The 22337-nt window shown below is 38.3% G+C and overlaps 5 protein-coding genes across 5 annotated transcripts; 3 read left to right on the plus strand and 2 right to left on the minus strand.

Moving 5' to 3' along the window:
- Positions 1-418: 418 nt before the first annotated feature.
- Positions 419-2192, plus strand: MONOS_13029 (uncharacterized protein). The gene is made up of 3 exons (XM_067865704.1): positions 419-597; positions 662-963; positions 1037-2192. Exons 1-3 carry the CDS (start codon positions 435-437, stop codon positions 1838-1840), a joined length of 1269 nt encoding a protein of 422 aa, XP_067732316.1. The 5' UTR covers positions 419-434; the 3' UTR covers positions 1841-2192.
- Positions 2193-5455: 3263 nt separating this feature from the next.
- On the plus strand, positions 5456-6617 carry MONOS_13028 (putative FK506-binding protein 2). The gene is made up of 4 exons (XM_067865703.1): positions 5456-5768; positions 5857-5973; positions 6041-6134; positions 6187-6617. Exons 1-4 carry the CDS (start codon positions 5487-5489, stop codon positions 6417-6419), a joined length of 726 nt encoding a protein of 241 aa, XP_067732317.1. The 5' UTR covers positions 5456-5486; the 3' UTR covers positions 6420-6617.
- Positions 6618-6680: 63 nt separating this feature from the next.
- On the minus strand, positions 6681-8768 carry MONOS_13027 (uncharacterized protein; the record flags this gene model as incomplete). The annotated part of the gene is made up of 1 exon (XM_067865702.1): positions 6681-8768. One exon carries the CDS (start codon positions 8766-8768, stop codon positions 6681-6683), a length of 2088 nt encoding a protein of 695 aa, XP_067732318.1.
- A 73-nt stretch (positions 8769-8841) lies between these two features.
- On the plus strand, positions 8842-11831 carry MONOS_13026 (putative papain family cysteine protease domain containing protein). Its single transcript, XM_067865701.1, has 4 exons — positions 8842-9147; positions 9209-9422; positions 9492-10672; positions 10991-11831. Exons 1-4 carry the CDS (start codon positions 8864-8866, stop codon positions 11220-11222), a joined length of 1911 nt encoding a protein of 636 aa, XP_067732319.1. The 5' UTR covers positions 8842-8863; the 3' UTR covers positions 11223-11831.
- On the minus strand, positions 11781-22177 carry MONOS_13025 (kinesin 8; the record flags this gene model as incomplete). Its single annotated transcript, XM_067865700.1, has 2 exons — positions 11781-21802; positions 21872-22177. The coding sequence occupies 2 exons, from the start codon at positions 22175-22177 to the stop codon at positions 12344-12346; spliced, it is 9765 nt and encodes a 3254-aa protein (XP_067732320.1). The 3' UTR covers positions 11781-12343.
- Positions 22178-22337: the final 160 nt, after the last annotated feature.

Here is a 22337-nt window from a genome sequence, read left to right on the forward strand (position 1 = left end):
AAGTTGTGTATATAAAAGATGAACCAACTCATTTTATTTAAATAGAAAAATTCATCAAAAGTCGGATTTTCAAAAATAAAAATTATTTATTTCAAAAAAAATACAACACTGCTGTTAAAAATTTGTATATGAATCGATGTCATTTATGCTAACATACAACTGTGCAAATTGCTGGAAATTAATATTGAATATTTGTTGAGATATTTAAAATTTAAATTTTTGTCCGGATAAAAAAAATGTCCGGATAAAAAAACCACCCTACTTATTTTGTCTTTATTAAATTATTCAATTTTTGAATTATATAACATGTAGCACATACAATTTAATGTGGAATGTTTTTTTATTTACAGTATTGAATTATTTTACGTGTATCAAAAAAGGAAAGATAATGATCAAAAAAAACTTCTAAGCAACCATTATCATTTAATTTAAATATGAGCTTGACAAAAGAGCAAATTGACGAACTTCTTGCACACGCATGGGAAGCGGAAAGAATTGGAGATAAAGTAGAATCGGCAAGAATTTACAGGGAAGCGTTGAAAGAGCTTGCTATTTTCCGTGATTCATCTCCAAAAGAAGACTTTGAGCAACTTAATAGTCTGTAAATTCGACATAGCTAACAATTTTAATCGAAAGTTTTATTAATAACTGTGCTTTTTAGAATTATTTACCGAAATTTCAACGCATACCGATGAATTAATTCGTGAAGCTGAACTTGCATTTCCAGGGTCAACATCTTCTCTTCCTCCTGCTGTTCATCATCCTTTGCCTACAAAAGGAATTGCATTTAATGAAGCTCAGATGTCATCGGAAGAAGTTCCGATAGCTTCAAATGCAGGAGCTTTTGAGTCTGAAGAAAAAATGTCTGCAGTGCCCGTTGCAGATGAGAAAGGAGTTAATGAATCTTCTGCTTCATCTCAATCAAAAGAAGTGGCAGCCCAACCAAATCCAGATCAGAAAAAAGTGTGAAAAAAAATTTTTTTCAAAAAATTTGGAGATTTGTCTTTGATAATATTTGATTTCACAAATTCTTTAGACAATTCCTGATCAACTAAAACATATTGGAGAGGAAATCAAAACCGGAGTTGTGACAGCAGGAAAGGCAGCGTCAAGTGCAATTTCTAATGTGAACCAAAAATTCCAAATTTCAGCTCGTCTTACAACTTTTGCGAACATTACAAAAGCCAAAATCAATGAAGTGGATAACAAATATAAAATAAGCTCGACAATAAAAGAAACAGCCGAAAAAGGCGCGCAGAAAGTGCAAGAAACAAACAAAAAATACCAAATAACATCATCAATCAAAGAAGGCGCAAAGAAGATTGGAGAGGAGCTGTCATCTGTAGCAGCTGCGGTGAAAGTGAAAATCCTTCCTCCGCCCGATGGGAGGCAGGTTGAGCGGTCGTACTATGCCGGCGAAGTGCCCTTGAGTGAAGACGCCAAAGCCGATTCCTCTGGAGTTCTGACCACACCTGCCACATCTCCATCCAGCTCAGGTTTCTCCTTTGTCACCCGGAAGCCTGATGCAGTTCCGTGTGAGATTCCTGACAGCAGTGTGAGCCATCCGCAGAATAACACAGCACAGCCAGCAGCTTTCGCTGATTCATCTACACAGAATGTGAGTTATGGAGCAGCTGGCAGCTCAGCAACGCCTTCCTCCTCATCTTCCTCTTCTTCTTCTTCTTCTTCTTCAGGCTCGACTGCTGTTGTGTATGCCCTGCCTTCGAGCGATGCTGAGCTCTCTGCCAATCAGAACGCGGGCACAGACTATCAGCCTCCATCGTATGAATCACAGGGATATTCTGCGAATTCAGAGGGAGACAGCACAAAAACAGAATAAAATATAAATAAAAAATAAAAAAAATTATTTTCTTTTCTTTTTTTTAAGCAAGAGTGAAAGGTGGAATGAAAGATAAAACATTGTCAGAAAAAGTCTCTCTGCTCCACTGCAACGAAGGACATGCACATCATTTGAATATTGTTATTTTTAATAACAAATCTTATGTTTAGAATTCGGAGAGCTTTAATTATTTTTTCTTCATAAGTTTTTTGGTAACAAGTGATATTTTGGCTGAAGAGTTTGTGAGTTATGATTCATTTTGAAATCGTCTGCGTTTCATTTTAATGTCATTTCATCTTTTTGATGAATAATTATTAGTTTTTTGCGGAAACTAAGGAACGAGAATGGTGCAGATTTTTTGCATTTGGGGAAAAATTCTACCATTTATGAAAAAATCTCCGATTTGCTCCAAACTTTTTCTTCTGTCATTTCATTATGAATCTTTCATTCTCATTCTAAAAAATACAGAAAAAAATAAAAAATTAGAAAAATATAAGAAAGAATGATGTGAAACAAAATTTTGAAATCCAAAAAGACGTGTCATATTTTAGTTCAGAAAGTGATATTTTTTTTTTTTTTTTTTTTTTTTTTTTGGATAAACCCTCCTCAGAGATAGAATACCTGCGTATCGAATAACAGTCAAGCCATTACTCGAGCACTACAAACGATAATAACGAAATTGTTTTCGGAAATAATATAGGGTCATATTTTTATTAGTACCCCGTTTTTTATTAGATCCTAAATTTTTTTTCTCAAATTGCTTCATATAGAAGCTTATACGCAATGAGTATAATTTTAAAACAAATAATATATTATTATAAGGTTGTATACCAAATATTTTTGAAAATCATTTCTTTAGATAAAAGATCTGAATTTTTTAAGATTTATTTTTTGATCAATGTTTTGCTCGTTTCTCCATGAGTTTTTGAAACCGAGTGTTTTCCTTGTTGGCATTGTTTTTGAACTTTTCTTTTTAACATTTTTGATTATTTTATAACATGAAAAACTCTTTTTTTTCACTAGTTTTCACACCTCTCCTTTTTTTCGTAAATCGATAATATCAATAAAGGAAATTGTTTTTAATAAGATTGCTTGTTTTTCAACGATGCATTATCTCATGTAATGTTATATATTTAAGCTTTCTTTGAAATTTATGTGTGTATGAAAAATAAAACGAGAGATACAAAATATCATCTTTTTCATTTTCTGATATAAATACTTTTTAATTCAATTTTTCATCACATTTATTATTTGACATACTAATTTGCAAATCATGCACGTATGATTAATTCAAAAAATAACAACATATTACTTCAAAATTTCAGTTTTACGAAAAAAAGGAGAGGTGTGAAAACTAGTGAAAAAAAAGAGTTTTTCATGTTATAAAATAATCAAAAATGTTAAAAAGAAAAGTTCAAAAACAATGCCAACAAGGAAAACACTCGGTTTCAAAAACTCATGGAGAAACGAGCAAAACATTGATCAAAAAATAAATCTTAAAAAATTCAGATCTTTTATCTAAAGAAATGATTTTCAAAAATATTTGGTATACAACCTTATAATAATATATTATTTGTTTTAAAATTATACTCATTGCGTATAAGCTTCTATATGAAGCAATTTGAGAAAAAAAATTTAGGATCTAATAAAAAACGGGGTACTAATAAAAATATGACCCTATTTGTCAAACAATGTTAAAGAATCTTATTTGAAAGAATCAGATTTGATAAGATGAAAATTAAATTTATTTTAATTATCAACTATTGTTTATTGATATAATTTCATTCGATTTTTGTTCTGAAATAAAAATCAAACAATTTCTTCATAAAAAATTTATTATTGCTTATCGATCATAACCAAATTTATAAAAAAGGTTTATGATGATTGAAAACAAAGAAATCTGTAAATATAGAGTGTGTTATGATGATACTGTATCAAAGACTCCCAGCATCAATGGACGAATGGCTATTTTGATGGGAACTATTTTGAATAAATATAACATTTTATGGAGAGAGGACTCAACAATTGGAGAAGAATATCATGCAATAAACAGAATTTTTCAAGAAGGGAAATTGACATTAGAAAGAGATGATATTCGGACATTTGATGCAATTTGTTATTTATTGGACGATAGTTTTACAATATTCCACTATTCGTCAAGATATGAACAATCAACAAGGAAAAAATGGGAAAAGGTTCGTGGAACGAAAGATGAGACAAGAGTTATTCACAGCTTGAATTATTTGAATGAAAGGTCCAATAAAATTTGTGAATATTGCGAAAAAAAGAATGCTATTTTACAGGACTTATTGTCTGAAAAAGAAAAGAATGACTCAATGAAAAGGAGGAATCAGTCTGTTGCGATGAAGTGAATTTTTTGTTGGAATCGAATATTGCTGCAACATGTAATATAGAAACTGTGAACGAAGACTAGTGATGCAAACAGATAATTTGAGCCAATCAATTCGGAAATGAAAAGTACCACTTACCAATAACCGACTCTAAACACAGTTGTTCATTGTTGCAACCAATTTGGGGGGAAGAAAAAATCAAGATTTATCGAATGAACATTTCCTTGCAGTTATATGTAAATAGAACATTGATTTCTTCAAGAATGAATTACGGAACAAAACATTTTTTTGGGGACTTCAGAAATCAGTGAGCGAATTGGGTATCACTTGTATTGAAATAGAAAAATACCTGAATGCTCTAAGTTCATGAATATGGAAAAATTTTTTTATCATTGTCTTGAGAAATTATTAAGACCTTTTACATAGAAACAATTTCAGAATCATGAATCATTGAGAACATTCTTTTTCTTTAAAGCGAGATGATGGCTGCACGTGAGAAATCGAAAAATTTCTGGATATTGGCATTATTATTTGTTTAAACGATGTTAGAAACACACGCAAATCTTTCGATAGAGGATTTTATTATCGTATTTCAACAACACATTTCTCATTTCAATGTTAATAGCAACATGAATATCTATTCAAAGAAAGTGATGATTGATTGAATCGTAAGCCATTCTATGTGCAGAATATTTTCTTTTCAGTGCACGATTTTCACTGAAAAATAATCTGTATTCCCACTATCCTTCAATCAAAAGCTGCAAATCAATGGCTCAGCACATTTCAGAGCAACTCGCACAATATGTTTGCAATCACGATTGACAATCAAATTGTTATTGAAGGCATCTTTAGGTCAAATATCATTCCTTGAAACAAAGAGTTAAAGTTTCAAACATGAATTTTTGACTTTTTTTCCATCCTTATTTCCCAAACAAGGGAATAATTTGGCAATCTTGACTAATTTCTCAACACAAAAAGAATAAAGGAAAGAAAGAAAATAGTATATTGAAAATGGAATTTTTTCCAATAAAATTGTAAACAAATTGATTAATAAATACAGTTTTCGTTTCATGGAAAAAATTTTTGATCAACACTCTTATGATTGTGCGATTTCAAAAAGACCATCCAATATACTGCAAATTTTTCATATTTATGAAAAAAAAAAAAAAATTTGCTCCAAACTTTTTATGAAGTCATTTCATGATAAGTCAAGTTTTCTCATTCTATTAAAATTTAAAAATTTCAAAAAAGAGAAAGTATTTATCTCACTGATCGTAATATTTACTTTTTCAACTATGTTGCTGTATCTTCTTGCTATTCTTTCTTGCATCAACTCTTGGTGCGAAGAGAATTCCAATAAAGAGAATGACACAAAGCAGGAGTCTTCAAAAGAGCAAAACCAGACAGAACATCCCGGAGATGCAAAGAATGCCACAGCATCTGAAACAGACAAAAAATCAAATAATGAAACAGAAAAAGCTAAAGCAACAAAAGAGAAGAAGCCAAAAATAGAAATTGAAGTTTTGGAAGAACCTGAAATTTGTGATATGACAACTGGAGTTGCAGATAAACTTTTGGTTTGCTTCTTTGTGAAACATTCTATTTTTTCAATTAACAATCTTCTTTTATCATTTATAATCAAAATTTTGCTTGTGAATCTTTCAGATTCATTATGTTGCTCGCTTTGGTAAAAAAAGGAAGGAATTCGATAACACTTATAAGCGCAAAGTACCAATTAAAGTCCATCTTGGAGAAGGAAGAGTTATTAAAGGACTTGAACAGGTTCTTGGCTTTTTTTCCTTTGCTTATCGTTGTTGTTTTTTGACTGTATTTTTTGAACGTTTCTTAGGGACTTTATGATATGTGCGTTGGAGAAAAAAGAAGGATAACAATTCCTTCTGAACTTGGATATGGAGTTAAAGGAGTTAGAGGCCTTATTCCTCGTTTGCATTTATTTTTATCTTCACGTTCTTATTTGTTGTTTTTTGATTTCAGCAAATGTTACGTTGGAATATGACGTTGAATTGATTTCATTTAAGAATAAACCACTTCCAGAAGGACCAATGACAGCAGAACAGCGCCTTGAAAGGAAAAAAGAACAGATAAGAGAGCAGCGTCGTAAGGAAAGAGCAATTAAGAAAGAACTTGAAAAAGTTTACAAACAGGAAAAAGAAAGAAAGGAAGAGAAAATATTAACTAACGAAGGAAAAGCAAGGACCGATTTGTGAGATAATTCAAAGTGATTCTCAAGTTTTTATTTTTTTTTCTTTTTTGGTGCTCGTTTGTGTGCCAAATTTTTTTCACATTTTCTTTTTTGTATCATTTTGCGTGAACCGACATAAACATTCCACACTTGTTTTCATCAACAAATCCTCAAGTCTATTTTTGAAAAAAAAAAATGAAAAAAATGTTATTTAATAAAAAAATTACAACTTTTTGCCAAGTGTTCAATGAAATATACAATATATATAAAGAAAGAAATAATCACTCTACCAACTCACATCTACATATCTCATCGCACTCATTTCCTTTGCCTTCACTTCCACAAGTCCATATTCCCTCACAGCAACCACCGCCCCTTTATCTCCACAACGCACTCCAATGTAAAAATCCACATTTCTGGCGACAGGCAGATCCACAACCCGATAGCCCTGGTCCTTCCCATTCACAAACACACGCATCGACGCTGGCATTGGCTGTGCAGGCATGTAAATATTCCCATTCGCTGTTCCATGAGCACCCAATGCTTGTGCAGCAGCTGAGCCAACAGGGGGCTGATACAGACACTCCGGACTGAGCATCGTCCTGTGTGGCTGTGTGCTCATCCTCAGATCAATCTCCAGCCCCACAATCATCTGCTGCTCTGGCCATGCATTGCCCTGGATGAGGTTCCTGCTTTCGTGCACAAGTGAGCCGTTCTGCTGCAAGCGCAGACCGTCTTTGAAGTTGCCAATGGGCTTTGTGTCAGAAACAGAGGAGGCAGAAGAAGAGCTGCTGCCAGAGCCAGACGAATTTGGAACAGCCTGCAGAAAGACAGCCCACTTCTGGAGAGACGGCACAGCACTCACACATTCTTTGAAATGGGCAGAGTCTGAATAGAACGACGGGGATGAGGGAACAGGAGATGGAGGAGAAAAAGAAGGAGAAGGAGAATGAAAATGTGGAGGGGGTGGTGGAAGATAAGGGGTTCCATAAGGAGATCCATAAGGGGTGCCATAGGGAGTACCATAAGGAGTAGTTCTGCCCATCATCTGAGAGACAGACGGAGAACTTGAGGGAGAAAAAGACTGCAAAACTAGTGGAGAAAGGGAAGGCGGTTCGGGGATGAAGAACTGGAATTCCACATAGTAGATATATCCACACACGAGTTTCGGGTGCAGAACAATGTTGCGTGTGGGCGGCTGGATCCACTCTGCCAATGAGAGTGCGTTCCACAGAGAAAACGGGCTGGCCGAAGACCTGTCGAAGGAAAGCTTACGAGAAGCCTCTAAATAAAGAGAATTGTCTTGGCCGAAACTGTTCATTGGGGCGAAAGCTGACGGGTAAGAAGTATTAGGTGGATAAGCTCGCAGAGGATTGCAGCAAAATACTTCTTTTGGAGCATTATAATAAAAGGAGCAATTGAGTGTGCAGACTTTTTGGGGATATCTTTGATAAGCTGTTGATGGGTGAGTTAAAGTGAAAATGACAGAATCCTTCAGTGGAGAACTAATCGAAGACAGCTTAAAGAACTGATAAGGAGAAGAGACTGGCTCAGAATTAGTTGTGACTGGCTTTGCTGTGGGCTTTGCTATGGGCTTTGTTGGCTGTTTCTGAACTAATGGAAATTGACTTCTAGCGATATCTTCTCCATTTGATTCAGAAGATTCATCTTTTTCATCAGAAATGAAAGACTTCAAATAAGAAGGAATAATATCATTAAGAACGTTATCATCGTTAGCCTTCGACTCAAGTTGTTCTAATTTTTTTGGATTTGCTAATAATTCAAATTCCCTAAAAGGGTCAAATTTGGAACGTGTATTCCACGGTGTAAATTTCTTTTGCTCATTTATTGGCTTTACAAATGCAGGCTTAACCGATTGAACGTATGCGTCTTGTCGTAAATGAGAAGGGGATGGCACTGAATTCGGAAACTGTTGAGAAATAGATGTCAGCTGCGTTGTGGAAGATTCTAGTGGAAATTGTGGTCTTGAAGCAGAATAAGTCCTTTTTGTTTCTTCAATAAATGAATCGTTTTGATATCTCATTGTTGGGCTTGCTCTGTAACTTTCAGTTTTTGGTGAAACATATGACACTGTTGAAGGGCTTGAAAAATTTGTTCTATTGGAGCTGTATGAACTTGACTTAAATTCCAAATAGTCACTAAGGCCTCCCCCTCTTTGCTCAAAACCTTTCACTTTCGAAACTGTTTCATCAGCAAGAAAATTTCTTCTTGCAGGAGGCTGAGCAACAAAAGATTGCGAAGGAATTGCTTTATTATCAAATGATAAATAAGAACGAAATGATTGCTGAGGAGAAGGGGTTGTGGAAGGATATTCATTATTATATTTTGTTGAACTAAAATACGGATAGCTCATTTTTCAAGTTTAATTTTATTTAATTTCAGCATATATTTAATAAATATTGGTTATGTTTAATCAGGTAATGGATCAGATCATTGAATTAATTTATTATGTATTCTCCAACCGATAAGCAAGTGCAATATGAAAGCACTCCTCTGGTTAAGAAAAAAACTGATAATCGCTTCGATATCGTGGAGATTGTGATGATTGCCGTTCTTATTGTGTTGACACTTTGCTCTGTTATAGTTTCTGGTATTTCTATTAAAGTTAAAAAGGGCAATCAAGCATATCCAATTATTCCAATGAAACCAACACCTTCTGATGCTGTGCCGCGAAAATTTGCTGTTTCTTATACACCTCCTATGACGTTGCAAGAAGATAGAGGAACATGCTGGTATTTGATTTAATTAAAAATTTATAACAAATTATTCTTTTATTTTTTTGTTTTTGAAAAGGTCGCAAGCTATTGTTGGAATGCTACAGCATTCTTACAGAAAAAATGGAATAGAAAAAAAATTTTTATCTGATGAACAATATGTTCCTTTCTCAATTCAGGGATATTCAATTTCAATAATCCGAGAATGTCAAAAGGAAGAAAATATGCACATATGTCGAGGCCTGCAGAATGGACCTGTTATTGATTCAACTTCTGATGGAGAGATTCCTTGGGTTTGTTGATAAAAATATTAAATGAATTTATTAATTCATATTTTTGAAATGAAAACTTGTTATTTGAAGTTGAAATACTTACCAAATCTCTACACGAAACTTTATCCACTTTCTTTGTGCCCGTATCTTCCCACAGATGAAGAGGAATGGACATGCCCAGATTTAGAAGAGGCAGTTAAAAAAGACTTAAACCCAATTCGTTTTAATATCACGAATATGATAACCAGCTATGATGTTGAAGAGACAAAGAAACTTTTGCGGGAGAAAAATGTTGGATTGGGAATTTCAGTGCTTGTTTGGGGAAGTAAGTATTATATACCATGTCCAGCGAATGATGGAGATGATGATAAAGATTATTCGCCAATATGCAAAGCCGTTAATAATAAAGTGAGCTGCCCGCCGACAATCACAAAGAAGAAAGACAGCGACAGATGCGTTGCTCTTGACCAGCCAGGCTACACGGGCGATGGCGAGTGGTATCTGAACACTCGATTTGAGATGGAAGGGGGACACGCCATGCAGATTGTAGCATACAACGACGGCTGGCGCACGCAGAATGGAGAGCTTGGCGGGTTTGTGATCAAGAACAGTTGGCACGACCAGATCTACGAGTGGAACTACGGAAGCCGGAGCGGGAGGGGTGCGCGGGGGTCTCACAGCATCCCCTATTGGATGAGTGAGTATTCGACATGGGACGAGCGGATGGTGTGTCCGAACGTGCATCTGCCGGAGAACTGGGTCAGCTGCAGCACAATCGAGGCAGGACCGACTGCGCTTTCGAACGGAGCGGGAGAAGAACTAGCGAATAGCACGAATCCTGAGGCAGCTAAGTACTCATTGAAGCCGAAGATGAGCGCAGCGATGAAGAAAGATGTGGAGAAGATTATGAAGCGCTATGCCCGAAAATCGAATGAGGATCCAAAGACACCTGTGGACCAGTGCCTGAAAGGGAACTTCATGAAGGAGATGTTTGATGTGCTGAAGCAGCCGTTCGAGTTCGAGTGCAATCCGAAGACAGCTGATATATATGGATGTGATAATGCCAAGTATAGATACTTTGTGGACAAAATCACATTCAATGAGAATGGATTGGCGACTGGCTATTTTGTGGGAGTGGAGAAAGCAGATGAGACAAAGTACGCAGACTTCATTGTGAGGGATGTGCCACCGTCGATTCTGGGTGAAGTGCTGAAGCCAGTGGCTGAGCAGACTGAGGAGAACGATCCAGATAACTGCGGATATTACTTCATGTGTGTTGATTAGCGGTGATTTGTTGTGTTGTTTTTGCTTGATTTGGAATTGTGAAATTATGAATTTATTCCCCCCCCCCCAAAAAAAAAAAATAATTATGATAATTGAAATTTTCTTTTTTATTATTCTTCCGTTAACTAATTCTGTTTCGTCACGAATTATTTGGATCTATTTTTTTGAATTTATCCATTTATGTTTTTCCTTCTTTCTTCATCATTTCTTTTTTCATGTTTTATTTTATTTTATTTTATTTATTTCTTCTTTCTTTCTTCTTCATTTATTTATTTATTTTATTTTATTTTTCCTTTTCAATACAGTCCATATGACATCCTCCAAAAATCCAACCATGGCGGCACCACCTGGTCATCAACCTACTTCGACATCGACTGGGAGGACAGCAGCTATCTCATCAACAAGGACAAATACCCCAAATATGACTATCAATACCTCGAGAACTCTGTGCGCAAGCAGAAACGCCACGAATTCGATGGCCCTCTCCCGAATGCAAAGAGACCGAGCAAAAGACGCCAAAGAGGAAGTGATTTGTGAGTTAGGTGAAGTGAAAAATAAATAAATAAAGATTTTTCTTTTTGTTGATCCAAATGATTGATGAGGTTTTTCTTTTTAATTTAATTTATTTTTTTATTAAAAAAAAATGAATAAACAAATTGTCATATTTTGTACAACTTGAATCTTCTTATGAGGTTGTTTGTTATCATTCAGCATCTTTTCAACACACTTTGACATCATTCCACTTCTTTTCTAACTTTCACACTTTCTTTCTTTTGTCCATGTTTGCTAAAAATACAATGTGTTTTTAATTTCTTCTTCTGATATCTTCACAATTAATAAGAGAAATCTTCTTTCCTTTCCTTTCCTTTGTTTTTTTAACGATTTTTATTTTATTCCTTGTCAGGCAGGGGCTTATTTACATATCTCCACTTTTCTTTTTCTTTCTTTATTTTTTTCTGTCTCTTCCTTATCATTCCTACAGCTTCTGCTTGAGAGTTGCTAAAGTTCTTTGAGTCTTTCATTCTTTCTTGTTTGTTTTTTTCTTTTTATCATTTAGCTTTTATTTATTCCACCATCCTTTTTAACAAATAATGCTTTCCTGTTCAACAAAATCTTGAAATAAAAATTAAAATTAATAAAATAAAATAAAATAAATATTAAATGAAGAGCTTATCAGTTTCAAACAAAATTGTTATCCACTTTTCATATTTTAAATTTTTGAATTTAGGATTAAAATGAAACATTATTTTGGAAATTGAATTACACAAAAAAATGAAAAAAGGAAAAAAAGGAAAAAAAAAACGAGAAAAAAAATATTAAAGAAAATTAAACGAACATTAAAAGAAAAGGAGAAGTTTAAAGAAAAAAGAAAGAAAGTTACGATATTTGTAAAAAATTAGCCTGATTAACACAAGTGTTCTACACAAGCACCACTAAAAACATCATCAACTGCAAAGCTTACAAAGAACTCCTTCCAAAAAGAGAAGAACAATATCAGTCAGATATCAATCTATAAAACGCAAAAAGAAAAAAGAAAATAGATAAAGTATCCAAGTTAATAAACTTAAAACTAATACTCGCTTATTTTCTTTATTTTTATAGAATAGAAACAATTAATACATAAAAAATTAAACTTTTATTGAATAAACCACACTTTTTTATTTTCTTCTCCCAACTTCTCTATCTGTTTTCGGTGCTCCTCTTCCCACACCTGCACCCTTTCCACTTCCTCCTCTTCCACCTCCTCCTCTTCCTTCTCCTCCTCTTCCTCCTCCTCTCCCTTTGCTGCTTTCATCTGCTCTGCCTCCTTCTCGTGCTGATAACTGACCACCACCACCTCCTCTTCCACCACCACCACCTCCTCCTCTTCCCCTCGCAAATGGCGAAGACGTCACAATCGACAACTGAAATGCTGATGATTGCTCTTGTTGTTGTTGCTGCTGTTGTTGTTTCTGTTGTTGATTCTGTTTCTGTTGCTGTTGTTCTCTTTGTGACTCGTCCCTCTGCTGCAGCACTTGCTTCGTCAGCCACAGCTTCTTCCTCTGCTCCTCTATTTCTCTGTTGATCCTGTCCATCTGCTCTTCAATCGTCTGGTTCTTGTACTGCCTGTGCGACTGCGGAGCAGCTGAAGCTGAAGCTGATCCAGAAACAGAAGCAGAAGCAGAAGCAGAGGAAGAAATTGTGTTGTCTTCTTCTTTTCCTTCTTCTGCCTTTGAAGAGTCTTTTCCTTTCCCCTTTGCACTTCCTCTTCCTCTTCCTCTTCCACGTGAACCATCTTTCTTCGTATCATCAGCCAAACTTGCACTGCTTCGTGTTAGTTCTCCTTCTCCTTCTCCTTCCTCTTTCCTCTCCTTCTCGCTTCTCCTCTGCCTCCTTCTTTTTGTCCTCCCCATTTTGGGGCTGGCGCCTTCATCGTTGTTTGCTCCTTCGTTTTCTGTTGCTTCTACTGCCGCTGCTGCCCTCTGTTTTTGTTCCTGTTCTTTCTTCTTCTTCTTTTCGGTGGCTCGCTTCTGCCTCGCCTGCTCCAGCTCCATCATAAATGCCTCATGCTCTTCTTTCTCTGCTTTGTGCTCTTCTTCTTCTTCTTCTTTCTCTTCTTTCTCCTTCTCTTTCTCTTTCTCTCTTCTCTTCTTCTCTTCTTTGCTTAATGGTTCATTGGCAACTTTCCCTCCTTTTTGCTTCGATTGTTCTGCTTGCATCTTTTCTCCTTCCTTTTTCGTTGATTTATTCACTTCTCCATTCTTCGGGCTTGTTGTAGCTATGCTTTCAGCTTCTTGTACCACTTCGCTTTCCATCTTGCTCTGTTCCATTTCTTTCTTCTTTGCCATTCTTCTTCTTCTCCTTCGCATCGATGGAGAATCTGTTGCTTTTGTGTCTGTTGTTTGTTGCAGCACATTCATCTGACTGTTTTGGGCGTCTGTGGAAGAAGAAGAAGAGGAAGGGGAAGATGTGGAGGAAGAGGAAGAAGAAGCAGGGTTATCTGTAAATGCCTGCTTAATGTGTTCGCTTTTTGCTTCTTCTTCTTCTTCTTCTTCTTCTTCTTCATTTGTGGTATCATATTGTGTCTCATTCTTCTTCTTCTTCTTCACATCAGAAACACTTTCACTTTTAGATTCCTCAATTTCATTATCTTTCTCAATCATCCCTTTCCTTATGCTTCCTCCTCCTCCTCCTCCTCTTCTAACGTCTCTTTGCTTTGCTGGGCTTTCCATCACTTTCTTATCTGTTTGCTTCACATTCACTTTCTCTCTTCCATTGCTCTTCCTCTGATTATCTTTGCTATTATTACAATTGTTATTACTATTTCTATTACTGATGCTACTGAAATCGCTTCCACTTCCTTTTCCTCCCATCAGAAGTGCCTGTGATGCCTTTGTTGATCCCAAATCAGAGTCGCTTGCACTCCTCAACAGCCCCCTCCTCTGCTGCACCATCTTCTTCGATGCTCCTTTCTCTCCTTCTCCTTCTCCTTCTCCTTCTTTTCCCATCTTCTCTTTCTTCCTCCCACCTTCTCCTCCATCCTTCATCAGCCTCGCTGTCTCTGCAATATGCACAGATCCTTCTCCTTCTCCTCCTTCTTCTCCTTCATCATCATCATCATCATCATCATCATCATCATCATCACTGCTGATTTCCTCATCATTCAATTGTTCTGCTATCTCATCCATTGCTGACTGAAGATTCAGTTTTTGAATAGCAGCTCCTCTTTCTCCTCTTTCTCCTCTTTTCCTCTTCTGTTCTGCTTGTTGGCTCAGCATCGCATTCTGCCTGATGACAAGATTCGGGTTTGGTTGCCGTTCAAACGGAGACTTCTGCTTTTGCTGCTGTGAATGGAATTGCTTCAAGGGAGAATTGGAAGAGGAAGAGGAAGAAGAAGAAGAAGAGGAGGAGGAGGAGGAGGAGGAAGGAGGTGCAAACAGATTGGCGGGTGGTTTCTTTTCTCTTGCGGAGACAGAGCGAGGAGGATGGGGCTTTGAAGCATAGTTGATTTTGGTGGCGGAAAGAGAAGTAGCAATGGAGGAAGGGTTGGCTGTGGAAACTGTGCTAAGAGGAGAAGAAGAAGAAGAAGGTTGAGTAATAGAATCAGAAGCAGATGAAGATGAAGAAGTATTAGAAGAAGAAGAAGATGCAATCAGTGCCTTTGTCGTAACAAGCGCTGTTGCAGGAGAAGCAGCATCAGACTGAATTGCAGAGCCAACAGAAGAAAGATGAGCAGGCGGAGAAGAAAGAGAATGGCCGACGTGTTTTTTGAACTGGGAATTGTATGAGTTGCTGTATGAGTTGCATGAGTTCTGTGCTTTGGCGTCTTTTGGTGAATGGGAAAGAGAAGAAAGAGAAGAAGAGGAAGAAGAGGAAGAAGAGGAAGAAGAGGGGGAGGAAGAAGAATGAGAAGGAGAAGATTGAGTGATTCCAATTCCTCTGACAGAAAGAGGAGGAGCAAAAGCAGAAGAAAGAGGGATGGAAGGAGGAGACAGAAGGGTTTGCTCTGTTTTCTTGTTCCATTGCTTCTCTTTGGATAAGCTGTAGTTGATGGAAGAACGACGAGAAGGAGAAGAAGAATTAGAATTCGAAGAAGAAGAAGAATTAGAAGGAACAGTTGGCCTGTCAGTGAGTGATTGAGATGTTCCAGTGATTAGAAAAGAAGAAATAGGAACAAGTGCTTTAGATGATGCATGGTTGGCAGGGTTAAATGAACGAGGAGAGGAAAGAGAAGAATAATTAGGTTGATTCGAAGAGGAAGAAGAAGAAGAGGAGGAAGAAGAAGAAGAAGAAGAACTTATCTTTTTCGCAGGAGAGATCGAAAACTGCTTTCTTCTATCAGGAGGAGGGGAATGATGCAATGGAGAAGTGGAGAAAGAATGGTGTGTTCCAGATGGAGTAGAGAATTGTGTGTGTGCATGAGCAGATGGGGTTGAAGGAGAAGAGGGAGAGGAAGAAGAAGAAGAAGATGATGATGATGATGATTGTTGAATTGGTTGGTAAGAAGAAGAAGAAGAAGAAGAAATATTAAGAGAACGAGCAGGAGAAGGAGAAGAAGAGGAAGAAGAGGAAGAAGAGGAAGAAGAGAAAATGGAAGAAGAAGAAGAGGAAGAAGAGGAAGAAGAAGTTGGAGTAATAGCAACAGAAGAGGAGGAGGAAGAAGGAGGAGGGATGGCAGTTGAGACAACAACAGGAACAGGAAGAGAAGGATGAGCAGAATAAAATGAGAGAGAACGAGAATGAGAAGAAGAGGAGGAGGAAGAAGAAGAAGAAGAAGTAATGGAAGATGGAGAAGAAGAGGAAGAAAAAGCAGCAGCAGCAGAAGAAGAAGAAGAAGGTATAGAAAAGAGAGATTTGTTGTTTGCTATCCCTTTTCGTGGCTGAATCTGATTGTCATTTTGAGCAAGTGACTTCGAATTAGCAGCTGGCTTCTTGAATTTCGAATTAAACCCTTCTTTTTCTTCATTTGCATTCATTTTCGCTATCATCATCGTCTTCTTTTGCTGCTGCTGCTGCTGCTGTTTCTGCTTATCTGTTTGCTTCTCATTCATTTTATTTCTGATGTTCTTATAGTTCAATTGATTTTGGTCGTGATTTGGCTTCTTTGGCTGAGGAGACAAGAAAGAAGAATGAAGATTGATGTTATTATTGTGTGGATAAGAAGAAGAAGAAGAAGAAGAAGAAGAAGAATGAGAAGAAGAAGAATGAGAAAAGGAAGAAGAAGAAGAAGAAGAAGAAGAAGAAGAAGGTTGTGGAGAAATAGAGCGAAGAGGAGGAAGAGGAAGAGAATTTTTGGAAGAAGAAGAAGATGAGGAGGAGGAGGAGGAAGAAGAAGGAAAAGGAGAAGGAGATAAATGATTACGTGCTTGAGAAGAAGAAGAGGAAGAAGAGGAAGATGATGATGATGAAATGATGTTGTGTGTGTTTTGTGTGAATTGAGAAGGAGAAGTGATGCGAAGTGGAGGCAGTTTTGATGAATTGGATGGATCTTTCTGTGGAACAGAAGAAGAAGAAGAAGAAAGAGAAGAAGAAGATGATGATGATGATGAATTTGTTTTCATTACATTATCTTTCTTCTTCTTTTTGTTCTGATTTGATGATGATGAGGAGGAGGAGGAAAAGGAGGAAGAGGAAGAAGAAGAAGAAGAAGTTTTAGAAGAGGAGGAAGAAGAAGAAGATGATGATGATATTGGAGAAATAGCAGGAGGAGCAATGCTAACAAGAAACGTGTCTGTACCTTCATCATTATCGATTGGAATAACTGGCTCTTCTGAAAGAGAAGAAGGAGTTGGATGTTGTGGAAGAGAAGAAGAGGAAGAAGAAGAAGAAGAAGAAGAAACAGGTTTCAATGAATTAATCTTGCATTTATTTCTTTTTTGTTCTTCTTCTCCTTCTCCTTCTCCTCTTCTTCCTCCTCCTCCTTCTTCTTCTTCTTTACCATTGTTCTTCCCTTCTGCCTCTTTAATATCCAATGGTTGTTCTAATCCAGATGATAATGTGGATGAAGAAGGCACTTCTGTCAGTTGTTGAGGCTGTTGAAGAGAAGAAGAAGAAGAAGAAGAAGAAGAAGAAGAAGGGGGAAGAGAAAGAGGAGAAGAGGAAGAGGAAGAGGAAGAAGAAGATGATGATGATGATGATGAAAGAAGAATAGGTGGCATTGAAGCGCATCGAGATGTTGGAGCATTCAACATAACATCTTCTTCTTCCTCTTCTTCAGCATCTTCCTCTTCTTCTCCTTCTCCATTGTTGTTGTTTTTGTTTCTTTTGCTCTGCTTCATCTTCATCTCTGGTATCACCGAAGCTGAAGCACTTCTTTCAATACCCAATGAATGAGAAAGAGAAGAAGGAGAAGGAGATAGAGAAAGAGAAGAAGAAGAAGAAGAATGTTTGGCATTAGCATCATTAGCAGACACAGTACAGACAGACGCAATGATGCCAGCGAATGCTGTGTGAACAGCAGGAGGAGAAGAGATTTCGAGGTTGGAGTGGAGAGGAGGGGCTGAGGAGATGAGTGGGGGTTGAGAAGAAGAAGAGGAGGAGGAGGAAGAAGAGGAAGAAGAGGAGGAGGAGGAGGAAGAAAAAGAAGAAGGAAGATTCATTTGATTCAAATTGTGAGGCTTGAGAGCAACAGGATTGGCTACAGGGATGGGGTGGTTGAAAGGGTGCATGTCAACAGATTGGACAGCATTGAATGGTGTGAATGAGGAAGAAGAGGAAGAGGAAGAAGAAGAAGACACTTTATTGTCTCCTTCCCCTTCTTCATCACTGAAAACTTGCTTGTTCTCTTCATTTCCCCTTATCTGCTTCGTTTCTTTTCCTTCCCTTCCTTCCCTCCCTTCCCTTCCCTTCTTCTTCTTCTTCTTCTTCTTCTCCATCTCTTCTGCCTGCACCAGCTGAGCAGTCAATGAAATAGCTACTTTTCCCAACAATTGCCTCTCCACCTGTTGCATAGCAATGAAACGATGGAGTTCCAGGTTGTGTTTGATTAAGGCAGCATTGTCTGCTTTTGACTGGGAGAGCTGGAAGCGGAGGAGAGAAGGAGAAGAAGAAGAAAGAGAAGAAGGAGAGGAAGAAGAAGAAGAAGAAGAAGAGGAAGAAGAAGCGGAAGCTACCATCTGCCCTATGCATTGGCTGATTACTTCGTTCGTTTTGTGTCTGAGCGTTTCCTTCAGCTTCTCATTGGCAGCATTCGCTTCCTCCACCTCTTTCTTCTCTTTCTTCAATGAAGATATCTTGTTTTCTATGATTGCCAGCTGTTCTTGCAGTTCTGTTTTGGAAATGTTACTAAATTCTTTCTTAAACTGGGAAATGGTGTTATCTTGTGATGATGATGATGATGATGATGGAGAAGAAGAAGAAGAAGAAGAGAATTTCGCCATCGCTTCCTTCACCCCCGTCTTCCTCCTCTCCATCTCGTTCTCTCTCTCACATATGTTCTTCATCTTCTCCTCTATCCTGACTGCTTCATTGAATGCATTTGCTATTTCTTCACTCAGCCACGCGACGTCTGTTTGCAGCGAAGGAGGAAGAACAAGAGAAGAAGAAGGAAGAAAAGAAGTCAACGAAAGAGGAGAAGAAGAGCCATCGACACATTGAGACGGGTTGAGAAGGAGATGGCAGGTGGAATCAGAAGGGAAGGAAGAATTAGCTTTGGATGAAGAAGAAGAAGAAGAAGCAGAAGAAGAGGAAGAAGAAGAGGAAATTGAATTTTGATTAGGAAATGTTTGTTTTTGCATCTGCTTCATATTCTGTTCCATTTGCTTGTTATTCTCCTTCTCTTTCTCCTCTTTCTCCTCTTTCTCCTCTTTCTCCTCTTTCTCCTCTTTCTCCTTCTTCTGTATGTTGTATTCATTCACAATCTCATTCAATCTTTCTGTGCTGCGTGTCACTTCTTCATCAAGCAGAGTGGTGCTGATGAGCAGAAGATGCTCGATGGCTCTGATCTCAGCTGGGGTGGAGAGGGTGATGGAGGAAGAAGAGGAAGAGGAAGAGGAGGAGGAAGAAGAAGAAGAAGAAGAAGAAGAAGAGGAAGAGGAAGAAGAAGATGGAGAGGAAGAAGAAGAAGAAGAAGAATTAGAATAAGAAGCAACAGAATTAGGATTGCAATTTACATTCGTGTTCTGAAGTGACGAATATTGCAGTGATTCAGGTGAGATGGATGCTTGTGCAGTGTGGAAGGCAGACAAGAGCACCCTTTCAAACTCTTTTCCTCGCTGTGCAATCAAAGCAGTTGTGAGCATTTCTCTATCTTCATTCAATTTTGTGTTAGTTTCTTCTTCTTCTTCCTCCTCCTCCTCCTCCTCTTCCTCTTCTTCTTCTTCCTCCTCTTTCTTCTTCTTTGCTTTCTTTTGTTTCTCCTTCACTTTCTCCCTCAATTCTTCTTCTTCTTCTTTTCTTCTTCTTCCTCCTCCTCCTCTTCCTTCTCTTCCTCCTTTCTCGTTCACGTTCACATTCACATTCCACACAAAAGACGAACCATTTCTTGCAATATCCACCAGCTGTGTGGCCATTGCATGGGCAGAAGAAGCAAGAAGAAGCAGGGAAGAAGGAGGAAGAGCGGAAGGAAGGGGGAAATGAGTGAAGGGACGTGTTGGGGAATGAATGATTGAAGAAGAAGAAGAAGAGGAAGAGGAAGAAGAAGCATATGATGATGTTATCACACCATTAGCTCCATTTGATCGAGAAGGCGAAGAAAATTTTGTTTTTGCTTTGTTTTTGTTTGGTGAAGTGAAAGGTGAATGACGTGAAGGAGAAAGAGAAGGTGAATGAGAAGATGAAGATGAAGATGAAGATGAAGTGTGCTGTTTGGAAGGAGAAAGACGAAAATTGCGAGGAAGAGGAGAGGAAAAGGGGGAGAAAGAAGAAGAAGATGATGATGATGATGATGATGTGGATGGTGATAGAGTTGAATAAGAGAGAAGAATCGCTTGTGAATGAGAAGGAAGACAGCAAGTGAGAGGGATGAAGGGAGAACAATGAGCGCTATGTTGCTGTTGTTGTTGTTGAGAAAGAAGAAGAAGGGAATTGGAAGAAGAAGATGATGATTTGCTTAGTTCTTCATTCCACGATGAAGGAAATGGAGAAGAAGAAGAAGATGATGATGATGATGAAATGTTTGTTTGTTTTCCTGGTTCCATTGCACCAGAAGAAGAAGAAGAAGAAGAATCCAACCCCTTCCCACCTCCTCCTTTCCCCTCCTCCATCTTCCTCTTCAGCTCCGCTATTTCCCTCTGCAGTTCGAGAATTGTGTCTTTGTACTGAGAAATGTGTGTCTCCACCGACACTTTGTTCTTCACCAGTGTTCTTGTGATGTTCTTCGCCCTGGCTGCGTATTTGAGGGTGTTGTGTGTCTCCTCATAGAACAGCGCAGACGGCGACACATTGGCAATCATCACTGTCTTCGTGTTGCCTCCCAAAGAATCCTTCAGAAGACGAGTAAGTTTGCTGTCTCTGTATGGAATGTGGATTTTTTCTGCTTCCTTCAGCGCTCCTCCGGACAGCAAGGCAGGGAGCGGTGGGGAAGCGGAGGAGGGGGGAATGGAGGAAGGAGATTGAGGAGGGGTTGTGACAGAAGAAGAAGAAAAAGAAGAAGAAGAAGAAGAGGATTCTTTTGAAGATTTTGCTTTATCTGTCTCTTGTGATGTCGAAGACTGCTGAAGTGGTGATTGCATCTTCCCTCCTTCTCCCATCCCTTTCTTCTCTTTCTCCTTCTCCTTCATTTTCTCCTTCGCCTTCTGTGCTGCCTGCATGCTCTGCTCCTGTGCCGACAGCATCGCCATCCTCTGTGCCTGCGCCTGTGCACTCAGCGCATTGATGCAGTTTCCCAGAGCCAGCAGCGACTTGTTGATGTTCGCCCCTTCGATCATCCGTATCCCCCTGTTCTCTGACCCCTGTGCCCGCTCTGAGCCTGCCAGGTCGATCATGCTCAGCTTCGCATGCGTCACATTCGTCACCACGCCGGGTGTGTTGTCCCGCGCCTCCAGCGACAGCTGCAGGATCGCGTGCGACCGCGACGACACCTCGTTCCGCTCTGTCGACGCCATCTTGCGCCGCGCATTGCCTTCCCTAATCAGCTCCTCCATCTGCCCTAGCTGCGTCACCGTCACCTCTGTCAGCCCAGGAATAAATACCCCTTTTTCCGGATCTTCCCGGATAAACAGCTGCTTCGCCTCGGGACGACGCTGGCTGCTTTTCCCTTTCGGCACATCGGCTCTCTGTGATGGCGAGTCTGAGCTGTTGAAAGGAGATGGGGAAGGGGATCGTGCTTTGCGGGAATAGCTTCCTATTTGCAGAGAAAACGATGCAGGAGTCGGAGATGTGCTCATTGACCGAATGTCCGAGCGCGGCTCCATTTCATCACGAGAAGGTACAAGCAGATCTTTTATGGTTTCGTTGTAAATCTCCAAAAAGGAAAGTGTAAGCTTGAATATTTGCTTGTCACTCCTTTGCTCCATTAGATGAAAAAACAACTCCCCAGTAAATGAATATAATCCTTTCACATCTGAAGGAACAGATGGAAGAAGATGACCCATCATCGTGAATGTTTTTCCAGCGCCTGTCATGCCATAACAAAAGCAGGTCGTGTTAAATCCATCGAATGTTGCTTCAACCAATGGGTAAACAGTCTTTCTGAACACCTATATTTAAAAAATATTTTAGAAAAAATTTAAATTAAACAGCAATCGCTATTTTGAGTATATTCAAACCTCGAAATTTGTTGTATCTCCATCAAAGGCTTGATCAAATTCATACATTCGTTCTTCACGTGTTCGTTCAATCTTTGAGTCTATTCCCTCAAATGGATCTTGTAAAAAAACAAGATTGTCCTGAATTCTAAGGATTGAACTTCGACTATAACGACTGTTTATATGTTTTTCATTTTCCAACAGTGGACGGCTTCTCACAACAACTGTGAGATGTGTCTCTTCCGTTTGATCTTGATTGTCTTTATTCAAGTTCAATGTTGGGTTGTTAATCTCTTTAACTGATATGCTTTCGTCTTTTTCAATCATAATGCGTGAAAACAGACAAGGAAAAATTTACCCAACTGTCGAGAGATATTATTGTGGTTTCATTTTTTTTTCTTTTTTCAAAACTGCATTAAATTTTTGTAGCTTGTGCAATTTATGTATGCATGAAAATGACTAACAACAATAAACAATTGTGATCAAA

The sequence above is a fragment of the Monocercomonoides exilis genome (assembly GCF_001643675.1).
Source record: "Monocercomonoides exilis strain PA203 chromosome Unknown scaffold9-1957334, whole genome shotgun sequence".
In the NCBI taxonomy this organism is placed as follows: Eukaryota; Preaxostyla; order Oxymonadida; family Polymastigidae; genus Monocercomonoides; species Monocercomonoides exilis.